We start from the raw sequence: 18,667 nt of genomic DNA, 5'->3' as shown, positions 1-18,667 counted from the left end.
CTAGTAAGTAAATGCAATTTTTTAAATTTTATTGAAGTATAGTTGATTTACAATTACGTGTTAATTTCTTCTGTACAACAAAGTGACTCAGTTATACTTATTTTTTTTCATATTCTTTTCCATTATGGTTTATCACAGGATATTGAATATAGTTCCCTGTGCTCTACAGTAGGACCTTGTTGTTTATCCATTTTATATATAATAGGTTGCATCTGCTAATCCCAAACTCCCCATCCATCCCTCCCCCACCCCCCACCCCCTTGACAACCACAAGTCTGTTCTCTATGTCTGTGAGTCTGTTTCTGTTTCATAGATACATTCATTTGTGCCATATTTTAGATTCCACATGTAAGTGATATCATCTGGTATTTCTCTTTCTCTTTTTGACTTATTTTGCTTAGTATGATAATTTCTAGGTCCATTCATGTTGCTGCAAATGGCATTATTTCATTCTTTTTATGGCTGATAATGATAACCACTAGTTTGTTCTTTGTATCTGTGAGTCTGTTTCTTTTTTGTTATATTCACTAGTTTGTTTTATTTCTTAGATTCCACATATAAGTGACAGCATACAGTATTTGTCTTTCTCTGTCTGACTTACTTCACTGAGCATAACACCCTCTAGGTCCATCCATGTGGTTGCTAATGGCAAAAATATCCTTTTTTATGGCTGAATAGTATTCCATTGTGTGTGTGTGTGTGTGTGTGTGTGTGTGTGTGTGTGTGTGTATGTATATATACCACATCTTTTTTATTCATTCATCTGTCAATGGACATTTAGGTTGTTTCCACGTCTTGGCTATTGTAAATAGTGCTGCTATGAACATAGGGATGCATGTATCTTTTCAAATTATAGTTTTGTCTGGGTATGTGCCCAGGAGGGAGATATACCCAGGAGTGGGATTGCTGGATCATATGGTAACTCTAAGCAAATGCAGTTCTTAAAGAAACAAGATGTTTTGAATCAATTGATTTTACTTAATTTTCAAATAATTTTTCTACAGTAGTATTTTAGGTATAATTTACATACAATAAAATGCCCATATCTTAATTGTACTGCTGGATGAACCGGACAGTCATATTCACCCATGTAACCATCACCCCAGTCAAGATTCAGGACATTCCCGTCACCCCAGAACGTTCCCTCCAGCGGCCCTGCAGTCATTCCCCACCTCCACCTGCCACAGAGAGGCAGTCATGTCTACAGTGGGGTTCTTATTCTTGTGTGGCCAGAAAATGGAACCAAAAATGATTTTACAAGTTAAAGCTGATAAAATAGCATTAAGAATCATAAAGCTCCATGTTGTCCGCAGGTGCTCTTAATATTCTTTAATCCTCTATCAAAAGCTTGTCTAATGTGTGATAGGAAGAAGGGCAAATGGCTTTGAGCTTGGTTCAGTTAACAGTGTGAGTGTGGATACAATTCGCTAAAACGTTGGCTGTACTCGTGTGGATTCTTTATCTATTCTAAGTAGGTTTAAATAGGTTTTAAAAAGGTTTTCTTCCCCCTGGGAAACACTGATTTCAAGTAGTGCTTCCTGCCCTCCTATTTCTGATAACAAAGAGAGCTAGAAGGTAGAGTGATTTACAGTTAAAAACACAAAGTTTACTTTTTAAAAGACTTTTGATTATGCCAGGTTATCATTTGGGTTGAAGCTGGGAGTTAGATAAGCTAAACGTCATTTCTTTTGTCATAATCCAACATTTTTTTTTATTGGAGTACAGTTGATTTACAATGTTGTGTTACTTTCAGGTGTACAGCAAATGAATCTGTTATACATATACATGTATCCACTCTTTTTTTTAGATTCTTTTCCCATATAGGTCATTACAGAGTATTGAGTAGAGCTCCCTGTGTGATACAGTAGGTCCTTATTAGTTATCTATTTTATACATAGTAGTGTGTTTATGTCAATCCCAATCTCCCAATTTATCCCTCCCCCAACTTACCCCCTGGTAACCATAAGTTTGTTTTCTATGTCTGTGACTCTATTTCTGTTTTGTAGATAAGTTCATTTGTACCCTTTTTTTAGATTCCACATATAAGTGATATCATATGATATTTGTCTTTCTCTAATCCAACATATTTCATTAAAAATTAGTGCACAGATAGGAGCCTCTGAGCACTCTTCCTGCTTAGAATCAATTTACTACACCCATTGTTCAGTGGTTCACTTTTCCCCATTTTAGGAGATAGGCAATGACAATTCACATACAAGAAAATCATGAGTAAGGCACTTGTAGGTTTTGGTACACTGCAGATTTAAGAAACCACTAATACTAGCAGTTCTACTTATAAACCCAGGTAACCAATTCTGAGGTGTAATATCAAAACAAGTCTGAGACCACACTCATTGCGATTCCTGGTTCCTCTCAACAAACGCGTCCATATCCTAGGGAGGCATTTTGTCTCTAATTACGATCAGTGGTGCACCAGCTTCCGGGGGTCAGAGTTCTGTTTTGGGGTACGTCGCTGTGTACTTGGGTGCCAGCTCTTTGATGAGATTCACATAGTCGGTTTTTTCTGCACAGGCCCTGCATTCTTCTCCCCAGCTGTACAGTATCTGTTTCAGCTCTGCTACTCTCATCTTGGACAGGTCCACTGATGCCAAATCCAATTTTTTTTCTTCATGACAAAAAGGAAGAGCACAATTTTTAAAAAACAAAACCGACTATGAAACACTTAGGCAAATAGTGTTACTTATCTTGGTGCTGACTACCCTGTGATTTACAGTGGGGAACAGTTCCAGTGTCTATGGAAAACAGGACATACCTAAGAAAAATGTATCCTATGCAAAGCTATTGGGATAACTCATGATCTGTTGGACTTTCTTTCCATGGAATTATACTCGCTTCAAAACAGGGCCTGTGTAGCTTTGCAGTCTTTGCTACCACTCCATGGCTTCTCAAGACCAACGTTCATAAAACAAATAGCACCGCATCCTAATTGCTGCTCCCAAGGTAAGAAGAACGGAATCAATAAAAGGCGGTACCTTGGGATGGCCCTGTGTGTGTGGCCAACTGAAAGCCATAGATTGTTATTAGCTAGAAAGTTACGATTCACTTTTATATGAGATATGTCTGTGGTAAAGCAGATGAGCACACGTATTACAAAGCACTAATACAAATTAGTTTTTAAATACAAATGTAAAGAAACCCAAACACGTGAATAAAATTAGGAGCATTATCACTGATCCTTAATTGTTTTGGATCTCTGCTTAAACTCACCTGATCCCTCCACCCCTACTGGGATTACCAAATCATCACAGGGTTTATTTACAGACCTTTGGGGCATAGCCACCTCTCTAACGCTGGTGCCTCGGTACCAGCCAATCTGGCTCCTAGCATTCTTGCCAATAATACCTGTCACCAACATCTAACTCCTCTAGTGAGACTATTGTTTCCCTGTTTACAGATTATCTGCAAAGGATGTCAAGAACTCAGCTACTTCTCTATTGCCAAGCCCCAAAATAGAAAAATAATTAAGCTCATCTATAATATACTCGTGATTCTGATTTCCCCGTGAGAAAGGGGCAATTTTTCTCTTACGAAGGAAAGTCTCCTTCCCCCTTCCTCACCACCAGGGGTGTGCTTGAACACAGATACAGCGTTTAAGTTGACTTATTTAACAATTAGTGGCAGCCTAGGACTTTTTCAGCTTGACCTCTTGAAGCATTCCTTTTTTTCCCTACATAGTAGAACATGGCATTTCAAAGCCTTTCAATAACCTAACATAGTTGTCAAGTGATTTATCAAAAACTTCCAGTCAGTGTACCCTAAGTTAAAAGTTGGATTTTAGACTTAGGAATAAATTTAATCAGGAGGTAAAAGATCTATACACAGAAAACTACAAGACTTTGATGAAAGAAATTGAAGAAGACACAAACAAATGGAAAGAGACCCTGTGTTTATGGTTTGGAAGAATTCATATTGTTAAAATGTCCATACCATCCAAAGCAATCTACAGAACCAATGCAATCCCTACCAGAATGCCAGTGGCACTTCTTACAGAGATAGAAAAAAAATCCTAAAATTTGTATGGAATGACAAAGGACCCTGAATTGCCAAAGCAATCCTGAGAAAGAACAGCAAAATGGTGATTATAGTTAAGAATACTGTATTACATATTTGAAAGCTGCTAAGGAGTAGATCTTAAATATTCTCATCACAAAAAAAGAAATGGTAATTATGTGATATGATGGAGCTGTTAGCTAACATGGTAATCATATTGCAATATAGAGGTATATCAAATCAACGTATCGTACACCTTAAACTTACACACTGTTATATGTCAATTACACCTCAGTAAAGCTGGAAATAAATAAATAAAAGTTGGATTTTAAAGGCTTTTTTATTTGGAGGGTCAGCTACACTCTGCTCCAGAGAATCCTTACATTTTTAAATAGTGATTCCCATTCTTTTAAAAACCAGAGCAAAGGGCTTCCCTGGTGGCGCAGTGGTTAAGAATCCACCTGCCAATGCAGGGGACACAGGTTTGAGCCCTGGTCCAGGAAGATCCCACATGCCGCGGAGCAACTAAGCCCACGCACCACAACTACTTAGCCTGTGCTCTGGAGCCTGCGAGCCACAACTACTGAGCCCACGTGCCATAACTACTGAAGCCCACGCACCTAGACCCCGTGCTCTGCAACAAGAGAAGCCACTGCAACGAGAAGTCCGCATACCGCAACGAAGAGTAGCCCCGCTCACCGCAACTAGAGAAAGCCCACGTGCAGCAATGAAGACCCAACGCAGCCAAAAATAAAATAAATAAAATAAATTTATAAAAATAAATAAATAAATAAAAATAAAAAACATTCTTCCAGGTCAAAAACCAAATAACACCTTCCTAATTGAAAACATAATCCAAGTCTACACTTACCTTGTCTGTTAATTTCCTGCCTGACATGACAAAATACCTTTAGGCGTAGAAACTTTCATAGCCCAAATTATTAATACTCCACAGCTCAAAGGCCCCTGTTCAGTCTCAACTTTCCTGCCAAACATAAGCTGGGAAGAATTTAGAACTAGTGGTCTATTCAAGATAAATCGTTGAAGGAAAAAAACTTTCTTGCAAGTGTTGGTAGTTTCTTCAGGTTATTCTAGAGAACTTGGCATTTGGCATTAACTTTAAAAGGGGAAAATCCTCTATGACTCCCTAAAACTACAGGGAAAAAGTCAATACCAACAGTAAATCTAGTCCATGGCTCCCTAAGGGCCTCTAGTGGCCAGCATTGCCAAAACATTAATAAGTACTCTCTTCTTCTGAATAATATCTGATTAATTTTTCTATTATTCAAGGAGCCCAGTAAGATCCCTTGCTCATAGTAAAAGCTATTCAAAAGAAATTTGTTGAATGGAAGAATCAGCACAGTTTTGTCCCTTTGGGGGCTATCGTTTATATGGACTCAGCGATTCCTGCCTCTACTTCGTTACTTGGAAGCCAATAAAAAGAAACATCTGCCGCATCACCACCCTGGAAGTTAGGGCCTGGCCTTGGCCATTTGAGAAATAGCTTGTCTTTGGTATCTTCTGACCTTAAACCTATTTAAAGCCATCTGTGTAGCTATAGTGCATAGGCTTATTACACAGCTATGCTGGAAAATAAGACTAAAATAATTCAGAGTTGGGTGCTAATTACTTAGGTAGTTTACAAAGACTATGCCAGGTATGTAACATAAAACAATGACATAAGCAAAAGAAATGGATTTCTACTGGTGGAATTACAGGTGTTAGGATAGGTTAAGTGGGGAATCCCCCAGCCTTTTATTTATTTATTTATTTATTTATTTATTTGGCTGCGCCGGGTCTTAGTTGCGGCACTCGGGATCTTCCTTGCAGCATGCGGGATCTTTAGTTGTGGCATGCGGGATCTAGTTCCCTGTCCAGGGATTGAACCCTGGCCCCCTGCATTGGGAGCACAGAGTCTTAACCACTGGACCACCAGGGAAGTCCCCCTCCAGCCTGCTATGATACCTAATCAATCTACCCAAAAGACTGGCCCAGATACAAATCCTCTGTATAAGAATAGATCTATGTATGTAAAATTTATAAGGCCAAGGATAATGTTTTAAATAGGACATCTTCCTTTTCTGGCTGTTTATTTTAGGCACCCTTGATAAGGCTATTTCATCAGGTAAAACCTGCTTTGATGTGAATGACCTATTTCCTAAAAGTTAAAGCTGGCAGAATGATAGCTCTAGGAAGAACTTTAGAGTCCCATTTAAAACTTCAGAGTCCTTACATCACCTTTGAATAGATGCAACTTTTGTCTTAATAGGTTACCAAGAGCTAATTCACCACGAGTAGCTGCTCCCTTGAAATTTTGAACTCTTCCTTGACATATGTAGTTGACAACGCCTTAGTGATTTAAGAGGTTAAACTTTGCCATTTGGGTGGGCAGTTTTACCTAATGCGGACTGTGCCAGAATTCATTTCTCTTCCCCCAAAGAAGTTCAGATGGCACTAGGCACCACGGAGCAGTCCAGCACCCTATTAGCAAGTGTAGAACTTCTTTCTTTCTAACACTGACTTTTTAGAAACTGGCCCTATGTTTAGAGAATTGGCAATATGCTGGACATTTGGGGAAAAAAACATTTGACTCCGTTATACCGTATTTCAGCTCACAGATCTGACTGTCCATCTTCTTCAGCTTCTCGCAAATCTTCACTGCAGGCATGTGCACACTCATTGGGCGAGTGACCTCACTTAGGATCTTTGTGGCCGCATCTTTTGTTGCTCCTAGATAGTAGCACTGAAGGGGAATGAAGAGACTTTAGGGACCCAGACACTGAAAAAAAGCAAGCAGTATAGTTTCAAGAAGTGAGGAAGAGGTTAACCTAGTTTTTGTGGCCCAGCTTTTAAATTTAACCCCTGCTAAGACACCAGAAAACAAATGACTCCGTTCCCATGATCAGCCTAATTAGAAGTGCTCTGCAATTCACATGATGCTTAAAGACTACTGATAAGAGCTAACACTTGCTAAATGTTTTATCTGTGCTGACACATTGCTCTCAGGGCTTTAAAGGTATTGATGTATTTAATTCTCATAACAATCCTGTGACGTAAGTACTAGTATTTGACACCCAAGCCAACTGGCGGTCACCCAACTAGCAAGAAGAAAAGACCGAATTAATGTAAAAATCTAGCCTTTTGGCTCTGGAGTCCATGCCCTGTTCCATCATGTTCTACTGCCTTTCAAGCTCCCTGACAAGCATTTGACATTTAAAAATATAAAACTTAATGGTGCAGACAAATGCTGAGACTTTTACAGTGTGTCAGTGGTGAACAGTCAACGAGGAAAATTTAACTGACAAATTCAACATGACAATTTTAGGCAAAATGAATTGGCCCAAGATTGTCTTTAGTGCTGTAAAAACAGTATATTGAAACAGGTCATTTGTGTATACCCAGGAAACACCATTACAAGATAATAAAAGTACTTCATTAATTATGCATAAATAATGATGTAAAAATATTTTGATAGATTTCACTAATTGTCTTGATAAGAAGTGGAAAGTATACCCACTCTTAACTCAGGACAGTAAATTCTCATTAGGAATTCAATTGTATAATTTCCTTTAAGAAATTGTGGAATTGGTTGCCTATGGTTTTTTCAAAAAGCCAAATGAAATGAGACATACTCTAGATGAAAATACATTGACTCCATTTCCCTGAAAGATCAATTTCTGCTCGCTTTCTGCAGTGAGCAGGCTTGAGGCAAGCATCGAAGAAGGAGAACATTAAATTCAAGATGAGAAATGAAACGATTAGCAGTTTTCTCCGAGCACAGGGAGAAAATGAAAGGTGAAGATTTACCATACCAGGCGGTTTTCTTTTCCTTTGACATCCAAGCAAAAGCTGATCAATTCTTTTTCTATGGTGTCCAGAGAAAAGTTGACTCCTCTGGCTATCAAGGAGTTGTAGAATCGGTTCAAGAATTCTTGACACACTAGAAGGAACAAATAAATTATGTATTTGTGTACAATATCACCACTACCACACCTATGTATATGTTTCTCCCACCAAATAAAAAAGTAAGTATGATTCAACGCATTGTGACAAATTAAATTCATATTTTAAGTAAGAATGGTTTCAGGCCTGTAGCTTTTAGCTTAGTATTGGGCCTTGAATAACATGAGCTTATTGAATCAATCCATCAATCTATGGAACCAAGTTCCACTTAATATGAGAACTTTCCCACAAAATGTCACTAACCCTAAAAGAAAATATTGCCTCGTCTGGGATATGATGCTTGGGACAGCTTTGTTAAAAGCATAGAGAAAAAACAGAACATGTGTCTTGAATGAAGCCCCTTGGTAGTCTGCATCTGCCTGCATGTTCCAGTTTGAACCCCAGTCTGAACAATCATATTCAATCACAGGGTCCAGAGTCAGTGAAGAGATGACACTCAGAAGAGGCACAGGCAATAAGAACAACCATAGTTACCATTTGTTAGCACTGTTCTGAGTACTTTATGTGGATGAACTTATTCAAGTCTCAGAACAAAACTCTGATGTACATTACTATCCTCATTTTACACATGAAGAACCTGAGTCAGAGAGAGGACAGTGAGCTTGCCCAGTAAGTGGTAGAGAGGGAGTTTGACCCCAGATGGTCTCCCTCTGGGCCCACATGCTTATCCACTAGGGTACTCTGAAATAGAAGGAGGCTGCTTTCCCACGTTGTTGTCCCAAAGGGGAAGTGTCCAAGCAATCAGAGAAGGACATGGAGGCCAGAGCATATGCTGGAAAACAGCAGCCCTCATATTAGAAAGAATTTTAGGGAAATAGCCTAAAGAAGAGTGGCGAATTCTAGGGTAACCAGGAATAAATTTAATAGTATAGCAAGACTTTGAAGGAAAAAAATTACAAAACTTTATCAAAAGACCTAAAAGTAGACCTAAGAAATGGGAAGATAAGCCATGTTCATGGATGGGAAGATTCAATATTATGGATGATAATTATTTTTAAGTAGATCAATAAACTCAATGCTCTTCTAATGAAAATCTCAATAGGATTTTTTATAGATTTGATAAACTGATCCAAAAATACATATGAAAAAACAAGAGCAAATGAAAGCCAAGAAATACTTGAAGAAGAAGGAGTTTGGGGAGTTGGCCTTATCGGATATCAAGACCTAATTCAAAGCTATAGCATTTGAAACACTGTGGGACTGGCACAGAAATAGACCAATGGAACAAACTAGTGAGTCTAGAAACAAATCCACAAATCTAGAGGAGCTTGGTATAGTACAGAAGTGATGCTAAAAATCAGTGGGGGGAAAATGGACTAGTCAATAAATGGTACTAGGACCACCTGCCATGGAAAAAGTTAAACTTAGACGCCTATCCAAAGCTACACACAGACGTGAATCCCAGGTGAATAAAGACATATGGGAAGAGCAACACTACAAAAGTTTTAGAAGAAACCTTAGGAAAACATCTTTATGGCATCAGGATAGAGAAGGATTTCTTAAAGAAGAGACCAAAACACGGATCATACATTTGATTACATCAAAATTAACCAGTTTTTTAATGCAAAAGAAATCGTAAGCAAATGATAAGACAAGCCACAAACTGGAGGAAGATATTTACAACTTATATAACTGACGAAGGATTAATATCCAAAATACATGAAAAATCATCATGGTCATACCCTCAGGTCCAGTCATTACCAATGACTATAACCTCTATAATCTCAGTGGAAACATCCCATTGTCTGGTCATCATCTCCCATCTTTCCAGCTCACATCCTCTAACACCCCAAGGTGAACAATTCCCTGACCCCGCCAGGTCATACTATTCATTGATGCCGCCGCCATTTCACCCTGCTTCCTCACCCAGCTTAGATTCCATGGTTCAACATTATAATTAACTCCTTGGCACACAGACTGAACTCCCTTGCATCTCTCTCCCTTGTTGGACTCACCCAGCAAAATCCTAACCCTGGTTAAAACTTTGCACCTATACTCACTGAACGTGGCTGGAGGAAATAGCACAGCCGTACTCACTGGTCTCACTGTAAATTCATGACCGCTCATTTCAGTGAGCCATCAGTGCTCCCAACAATCCTACTACATTGACCTCATTCTCACTCTGTCCCACTCCCAAAAGGACAATTGCGCAGCTGCTCTCTCAAACCTTGTGTCACACCTCCACCCCATCCTCAGTGATGATGGTGCTTCCTATTTCTCTGAGGGAAAAAAAAAGCAACAGGAAAGAACTCTCCCTTGCTCCTGCCACCACATCTACAACACGTGTACCAGCACAGTCTACCTTAATTCCATGAATGAACTGTGACAACCCTTCCACCTGCTAAAGTAGATCCTATCAACTCCCTGCTCCTGCACCTCTGCCCTCTCTCTCCCGTCTTGTTCCCATTAACATGCTGTTAATTCTCATATCTTAAAAGCAACAAAACCTCTCTCAACATCACATCCCACTTCTCCACTCCTGTTTAAGAAAAACACTCTAAAATAATTTTTATACTTGTGGTTTCCAGGTCTCTTCTCTCTCCCTCTCTGTCCCTCCCCCCAACACCAAGTTTAAAGCCAGTGAGTTATAAAAGGTTCAGTTTGAAAAATAGTGTCCCTTGTCTCCCCTTCCCCATTTCCCCCAAACTCAAAGCTTTCATTTTCAACTCTTTTAGCTGATTCCTTTGGTATTTACAAATTTTAAATAACATGTTTGTGTGGCTAATTCCTAATTTTATTTTTAGTCTTAGATATTTATTATAGTTTTTTCCTGTGGAAGAGAAAGATTTAACTCTTTTGCCCAAACCCATCTCTTGTAAAAAGCATTTGGTTGGATGTTTTTATGTAGCCTCACAATCTTTGTCTTTTAACTTGAGTATTTACTACTTAACTTAGTACTTGAAAAATATAATAACGCCACCTGCAGGAAAAGAGCTACAACTTTTTGGAAAAGATAATAATAAAGTTTAAAATCAAGTTAGTGGAATTATTAAATTATCAGTGGGCTAGGAACATTATTTTCAGCAGTTCCATCCACACCTTCTAGAACTGAAGTCAGTCCTACATTATCTGCTCCAGCTTGATTTTGGAGGGAAAAAAAGACACCAGATTAGTCTTGCTGGTACCAGTACTAGGGGAGAATTGCTACCTAGGAATAAAATACATGTTATAATGAGTTAAGACTTAAGAATAACCAGAAGCTCTTGAATAATCTGTATATTACTTCATTGTTCCAATTTTATTTTTAATATTGCCTTAAATAAATTAGTTCCCAACTCCACACTCAGAAAGCAGTATAGGTAGGGATTCAGTGCTTCGGCTCTGAAGCCAGACTCTCTGGGTCCAAATCCTGGCTTTACTATTTAATATTTACTAGCTGTGGCTTTGGGCCTTTCAATGTTGACTCACCCGACAGTCTAATTGCCATTCTCTTTAAGTTCATCAGTCTTCTTTCTCTGTGTTTAAGATTTTCTCTTTTCTCCTTTTGTGTTTTGCAATTTCCTTCTGATATGGTTAGATGTGGAATTATTTTTATTTATACTGTTTGGAATATACTGGACTTCCAAATCTGTGGATTGATGACTTTCATCCGTTTGGAAAAATGAGCTATCATCTCTTTTGCTCCACCCGTACACTCTCTCTTCTCCTTCTGGAAGTCCAATTAACATATGTGGGAATTTTTCTCTTGATCCGCATTGTACCTTTATCTCTGTTTCATATTTTTATTCTCTTAATTGCTCAGTGATTCCTTCTTGGCAATTTCTTCAATCTTCTAACTCACTAATTCTTTTCTCAGCTGTGTCTAGTCTGTGGTTAATCTCACTAATTTCTATTTGTACATGTTTATTTGGTTCTTTTCCAAATATGTTTGGACATTTTTAATAGCCTCCTGCCCTTTATTCATATTTTCAACCCCTTCCTTTATTTCTTTAAATATAATAAACATATTTTATATTCAGTGCCAGATAATTCTAAAACCTAAAGCCTGTCCAGGTATGCTTCTTCTGTCTCTTGTCTCAACTGGCTGTCACTTATGGTGCTCTTCTTCCCATGGGTTTGTGATTTTTCTTAATGTGAGCTTTCTTAGAACTTTGTGGGAATTATTAGAATTTTGTGGGACTGGATTGAAGGTGGATTCCTATGTGAGATTAACATTTGCTGATGCCTACTTGAAATCCCTTTAAACTAAATTCTCAGTTTGAGATGTTTTGGATCACCCAGGTTGGCTGTGTCAATTTGGGCTTCAGTGCATATGTGTGGTAGCTTGTGAGTATGAGTGATCAGGAGACATTTTTGTTTTACCTTTTATTCAGTAAAAAGTTCAAGTACTACAATATCTTTTAGTCTCTAAAGAATGGTGGTAGAATTGTGGTTATTTCCAGGTAACCTTTTATAATGAAAGTCTAGCTCTCTGGGGTTCCAAACTAATTGGGGGAGGATCCAGTATTACACACCTAACTTGGGAAGGTTCTGGGCTATGTCATTATTCTCTTTATTTTATTCATTCTCTTTATTTTACAGCCATGAAAATCTAAGTTTAAATTGCCTGGGTGGCAAATACCCTCAAGAAAAATCCCAGCTTCAGGGGTCCCTTTACCTCTTTTGGTTTCCACTTTCACATTGTTTTTGGCCTCTGGGTATGCCTTACTAACTTACACTTAACATTTTCACATTTTTATTTTATCCAGTGTTTTCAGTTGTTTTCAGCTAGACGACCAGAAATGTCTATTTTTAGAACATGAAGTCATATTCATTCCTAATGCTATTTAATAGGAACAGAACACTAAATATAATATAGCCATGTTGTGGTTTTAACAAATATTTATTGAGCAATTAGTAAGTGCCGGACAGTATTCTATAGGTTGTTGGAAAAACAAAGCTCTTACTCTCAGGGATTACATTCTGGTGAATAAATAAAAGTATCTTGTGGCTGTGAAGAAACATAAATTTGGTAAGGAGGATAGAGTAATAGTATAAGGTAACAGTATTATTCTAAACGGGGTGGTCAGGGAAGGTCTCTCAGATAAAGTTGTATTTGAGCATAAACCTTAAGGAAGTGGGAGAACAGCTTAAGTGGAGTGCTTGGGAAGAACTCTCCAGGCAGAGGGAAGAACAGCATAGGCATGTCCTTGGCAGGTCCAAGAACCATAAGGGAGCCAGCATGGGGGAAGTAGAGTGACCAAGAGGGAAGATGGTAGAAAATGAGGTCAAATGAGCAGCAGCTCATCTGCAGGTCATCTAGGGCTTTGAGGCCATGGTAAGGGCTCTGGGTCCTACTCTGAGAAGGCATGCCGTTAAAGGTTTTGAGTAGAAGGGTGCAGTGATCTGACATTACTTTTAAATTATGCCTCTGGAGGTTCTTTGGAGAATAGACTGCAGGAGAGCCAGAATGAAAGCAGGCATAACCATTTGGAGGTTCTTAAAATAGCTGCATATCTTGGACCAGGGTGGGAGCATTGGAGGTGATGAGAATGGTTGGATTCTGGATGTATTTTGAAGGCAGAGCCAAAAGAATTTACTAATGGATTGGATGTGGCATGGCGGGGGGTGGGGGGGCGGTGGGTGGAGACAGAAGTCAAGAATGACTCCAAGGATTTGGGCCTGAGAAAATGCAAGAGTGGAGTTGCCATTTGCTGAACTGGTAAGACTGCAGGAGAAGCAAGTTTGTGGACACCAGCAGGAATTCAGTCTTGACATATGAACTTTGAGATACTTCTAGACAACTGTGACGATTAATTTTATGTGTCCACTTGGAGGGTGTTTTTGAATGAGATTAACATTTAAATCAGTGAACTCTGGGTAAAACAGATTGCCCTCCATAATGTGGATAAGCCTCATCCAATCAGTTGAAGGCCTGAATAGAACAAAAAAGATTGGCATGAATAGAACAAAAAAGCATGAGGGAATTCTCCAGCAGACAGCCTTCTGCACCATTGGCTCTCCTGGGCCCCCAGCCTGTTGGCCCACACTGCAAATTTTAGACATTTCAGCCTCCATAATCAGGAGAGCCAATTCCTTATAATAAATCTATCTGGATGTATGTATGTATGTGTGTGTGTATGTATGTATGTATGTATCCTATTGGTCTGTTCCTCTGGAGACCCCTAATATAATGTCTGACACCGCAAACAGTAAGGAGCTGCTGAGTATATAAATCTGGAGTTCAGGGGTGAGTTCTAGGACAAATGCTAAATTTGTAATTCATCAACATTAAAATGATCTTTGTGGGATGAGACCACACAAAAGGGAGAGATCCCAGGTCTCAGTCTTGTGAAACTCCATTGTTTAGAAATTGGAAAGATGGAAAGAACCAGAAAAAGACTGAAAGGAGCAGCCAGTAAGGGAGGATGAGAACAAAGAGTGAGTGTGTCCCAGAAGACAAGCAAAGAAAGTGTTAAAAAGGGACTGACTGATCAGCTGTGTGAAATGCTACTGATAGAATGAGGAAAACAAGACATTTGCCAACATGTATTTTGCTAAGTTTAATTAGCAAAAGACCAAGTATGCAAGGGAGACACCTGCTGTAATGATCCATGCATAAGCCATCGTTAAAGCCTCCTGGTGACGTGTAATTCTCCTCTCCCTGAAAAAGAAACCCTGTGTCCCGATGCCTCAAAGCTCTTTCTCTACTCCCACAATACACCTTCAGATGATTTCTACACCTTAACTGTTGCTCTGTCAATGCATTACCTAGATGGTGGGTGTTGGGAATTCTAACTTGTACTTTGAGAGATACACTTTTGACTCACTAAAAGCTGTATAATATTTTATTGCAGCATATGTGCATACATGTATTCAACAGAATTGAGTGCCTACCTTATGCCTCGCACCATGGTAGCCACTGGAGATGATGTGGTGAGAGAAACGGTCTTGACTGTCAAGGAATGCACACATGGAGGAGACCAAAACGATTTCTCAACACTATGAGACATGTACTAGATACTGTGAGAGAACAAAGGAGAGGCACCTCCCTGGAGGAAATTGGGAGACCACTGAAAGATATTTAGTGAGGGAATTACATGATCACCCTGCCATGGGAAGCATGCTGTTGTGACAGTAAGGCAGTTGAAAATGGTGAAGGTCTGTAATGAGGCACTGGAGTCGGGGAAGGAGAAAGGAGCAGAGTCAGCCAGAAGGTAGAATCAATGGACCCAGTGTTTGATGGGTTTAGGGCATCAGGGAGAGACAGAAGTCTAGTCTAGTGGGCGAGTTATGTACTGATGCCATAAGTATAACAGGTTTGGGGGACTGAGAAGGGAAGGAGACGATGACTTTGGTTTGTGACTCTGTTGAGTTTGAGGTATAAGGTATCTAAGTAGGTATGTTCAGTCATCAATGGGATGCAAGGTCTGAGACTCTGAAAAGGAGATGGGGTGGATATAAACATCTGGGATTAATCAGACTATAGATATTCTAATATTGAAGCCATGGCTAAAGAATTAGAAGCCTACAAAGATACTATGAACAAGTGGGCACAGAGATGGGAAGCAAAGGCAGGGAAAAGTAGTATCATAGCCATCAAGAGAAGAAATTTTCTGAAAAAGAAAGAAATCAGTGGTGTCGCATGCCACAGAGAAGTCACAGTAAGAATGGAAATTTATTCCTTGGGCTTACATGAAGAGACTAATCTCACTATAATCTCTTCAAATATTTTCTCAGGTCCTTTCTCTCTCTCTTCTCCTTCTGGGACTCCTATAACGTGAATGTTGTTTAATGTTGTCCCAGAGGTCTCTTCATTTCTTTTCATTCTTTTTTCTTTATTCTGTTCAGCAGCAGTGAATTCCACCATTCTGTCTTCCAGGTCACTTATCTGTTCTTCTGCCTCAGTTATTCTGCTATTGATTGCTTCTCGTGTATTTTTCATTTCAATTATTGTATTGTTCATCTCTGTTTGTTTGTTCTTTAATTCTTCTAGGTCTTTGTTAAACATTTCTTGCATCTTCTCGATCTTTGCCTCCATTCGTTTTCTGAGGTCCTAGATCATCTAAACTATCATTATTTTGAATTCTTTTTATGGAAGGTTGCCTATCTCCACTTCATTTAGCTGTTTTTCTGGGGTTTTATCTTGTTCCTTCATCTGGTACATAGCCCTCTGCCTTTTCATTTCGTCTATCTTTCTGTGAATGTGGTTTTCATTCCACAGGCTGTAGGATTGTAGTTCTTCTTGCTTCTGCTGTCTGCCCTCTGGTGGATGAGGCTATTTAAGAGGCTTGTGAGATTAATCTCACTATAAATCACCTAACAAATTAGTAATTTAAGGATCCTGGCATGCATTTATTGCTATAACCAGATAACCATAGTCTTTTTATTTATGTCATAGGGTTTTGTTTATTAAAATTAGTCCCATAAATGAATGTATAATTATTTCAAAGTAAAAAAAAAAATTTAATAGCCCCATAATACAATCCTTTTAAATAAATTCAGAAACGTTTACATTTTTTTTTTTTTCAGTAAGCTTCACATGAACTAAAGCAGTCAGAAACTTGAATATTCACAGGGCCCAGGCAAGTAAAATGAATGGGTAAAGCAATCCAAGTCTAGGAAAAACAAAAACAAAAACCTAAAGAACACATGTCCTTTCTAAAAAGAGCAGCCACCATCAGTTCCCACTATATGGACATATGGGCTAGTCTTGACTGGTCACCTGGTTTTCAAGATAAGCCAGAAATCTGAACTTTTTAAAATGACATCTCCCAAGTTTAAAATATAGCCAATTAATTTAGATGTTTTTTTCAAAATACTTTGTGAACTTAATAAAATACATTAATAGGTCCCAGGTGGTTCATGGACTATCAGTTTTTTACTGATAAAAGAAGTCATTGGTGTCCCATGCCACAGAGTAGTCAAGATAAGAATGGAAATTTGCCCTACAGTATGTATAGAATCTTAATCTTATACATTGAGGGAAAATTAATTGGCTAATGACAAAGACTCATAAGCAGAAACAGAGCCAGATCTAGACTCTTATTTCTTTTTGTTCTAAAACCAGTATTTCCTTTGTTGTGATTCTACAGTGTTAACAAAAGGAAATATACACCCAGGTTACTCAGACATGCAAGTTAATAATCACAATATGCTATAATAAATTCAAGAAAGACGTTAGAAGCTTCACAATTAATCCAGATGCTCTTGGCTCTTCTGAAATGTTTTTAAGTAGAAGCTCCAGCAATTAAATTAGTGATGATTAAGCCAGTCAACTGTTTATGCCTCACAAATTCTGCTTTAAACGTATAGTACCCAGTTATAAGGGATCTTTAACTGAAAATTATAACTTGGCTGAACAAATATCTATATCTGAAGTTTGACAATAACATCATGTAGGTATTTTAAATTTCTGGAGAAAAGTTTAATTATTGCAGGGCTGATAGAAAACTGGACTCCAATTGTGAAGTCTTTATTCAGTTATATTACCGTCTATACTCACCCATTCATTAAACGTATATTGTGAACCTACCATTTCCTGTTATGTAAGAATAGATTCGAAAGCTCAGGGAAGGGTGAAGCGGATATACATGTAAGCTAATTATTTCAATGAATGAAACTCGGAGGTAAGTGCTACAGTAGTCGAGGAGGAAGGAGGTAGCACAGCTAATTATCTTCTTTGACCTCGTTACCAGCCCTCTGCGGTAGGTATTATCACGTTGATTTTGCCAGAACCGGGTACAGTGGCCTCAGAGCCAGAAGGCTGGGTGGGATGTAGACCCACCTGTTCTGAGTGCAAGTCCACAGCTGAGATACTGTGAACAGAAAAGGAATCGTTTTTTTGTATTCCTCCTCTTTCTAAGGAGTTAAGGTACTCCTTTGTAATGAAACTTTTCCCTGTAAAGTTCTAACAAATGTTAGTTATGTGCTCTGATTTAAGCCATTTCAACTCAATTACAGACAATTTGTCATGTTTTGTTCTTTGGGGAATTATAAACTAATTTGAACTTGAAAGGCTTCTGTGCAAGGAAAGGCAAGTCTCGCCGGTTAGGGCAGCAGAATCATTTTGGAGCCAGGGTCGTCTGCATCTAGGTGCGTTTGCACAAAATCGAATCCAAATCCAAACCCACCAGCTTTGAGGCAGTTTAATCGAGCAAGACCAAGAACGCGGCCTGAACGTGTCACTGGGCCCGGCTCGAACTTTTTGCCTAGGCTTGGGCGAAGGCGATCGGAAACCACGGCCAGGGCCCGTATTTCCTGAGTGAAATGCTATTTATAGACAGGCCCGGGAGAAGCCAAAGCCGACAACAGCTGCACTGCGACGCGGTGTCACCGCCATGCAAGCAGGTCTCACACCGCTCACCTTCACAGTCGGCGCCCAGCCGCCCCCCGGCCTCCTGGCCCTGCGCCCGCCCCGGGTTAGAGACCCAAAGCCCGGCGCAAAAGGCCACCACTGCGGCTGGGCTCCCGCACCACATGCTGAGACAGCTCCAAACGCCTCGCCACCTGCGAAATGAACCGCCGCGCTGCTATCGCCCGGGGCTGCTCCAGGACGCAGGAGCGCAGAGCCGGGTTTGGAAAAAAATCTGCCTGGAGTTGCTGGGACACATGATGCAACTCAACCGTGAGTTTCCATTGGCTCTCAAGAAAAGGGCATGGAAGCGGGCGTAGCGAAGCAGCCTCTTCCTTTCCCTCCGCGACCTGCGCGTGCGCACTCTCGCTCACGCGGTGCCGTCCCAGCGGGGCGGGGAGAGACGCAGTAAAGCTATTC

At 39.5% G+C, this 18,667-nt stretch overlaps 1 protein-coding gene across 1 annotated transcript; it reads right to left on the bottom strand.

Moving 5' to 3' along the window:
* Positions 1 to 265: 265 nt before the first annotated feature.
* On the bottom strand, positions 266 to 18,591 carry CDNF (cerebral dopamine neurotrophic factor). The gene is made up of 4 exons (XM_059915283.1): positions 18,260 to 18,591; positions 7,824 to 7,951; positions 6,613 to 6,754; positions 266 to 2,626 (listed from the first exon to the last, which is right to left on the bottom strand). Exons 1-4 carry the CDS (start codon positions 18,372 to 18,374, stop codon positions 2,448 to 2,450), a joined length of 564 nt encoding a protein of 187 aa, XP_059771266.1. The 5' UTR covers positions 18,375 to 18,591; the 3' UTR covers positions 266 to 2,447.
* Positions 18,592 to 18,667: the final 76 nt, after the last annotated feature.

This window comes from Balaenoptera ricei, chromosome 2 (genome assembly GCF_028023285.1).
Source record: "Balaenoptera ricei isolate mBalRic1 chromosome 2, mBalRic1.hap2, whole genome shotgun sequence".
NCBI lineage: Eukaryota > Metazoa > Chordata > Mammalia > Artiodactyla > Balaenopteridae > Balaenoptera > Balaenoptera ricei.
This window is presented reverse-complemented; position numbering and strand designations above follow the sequence as displayed.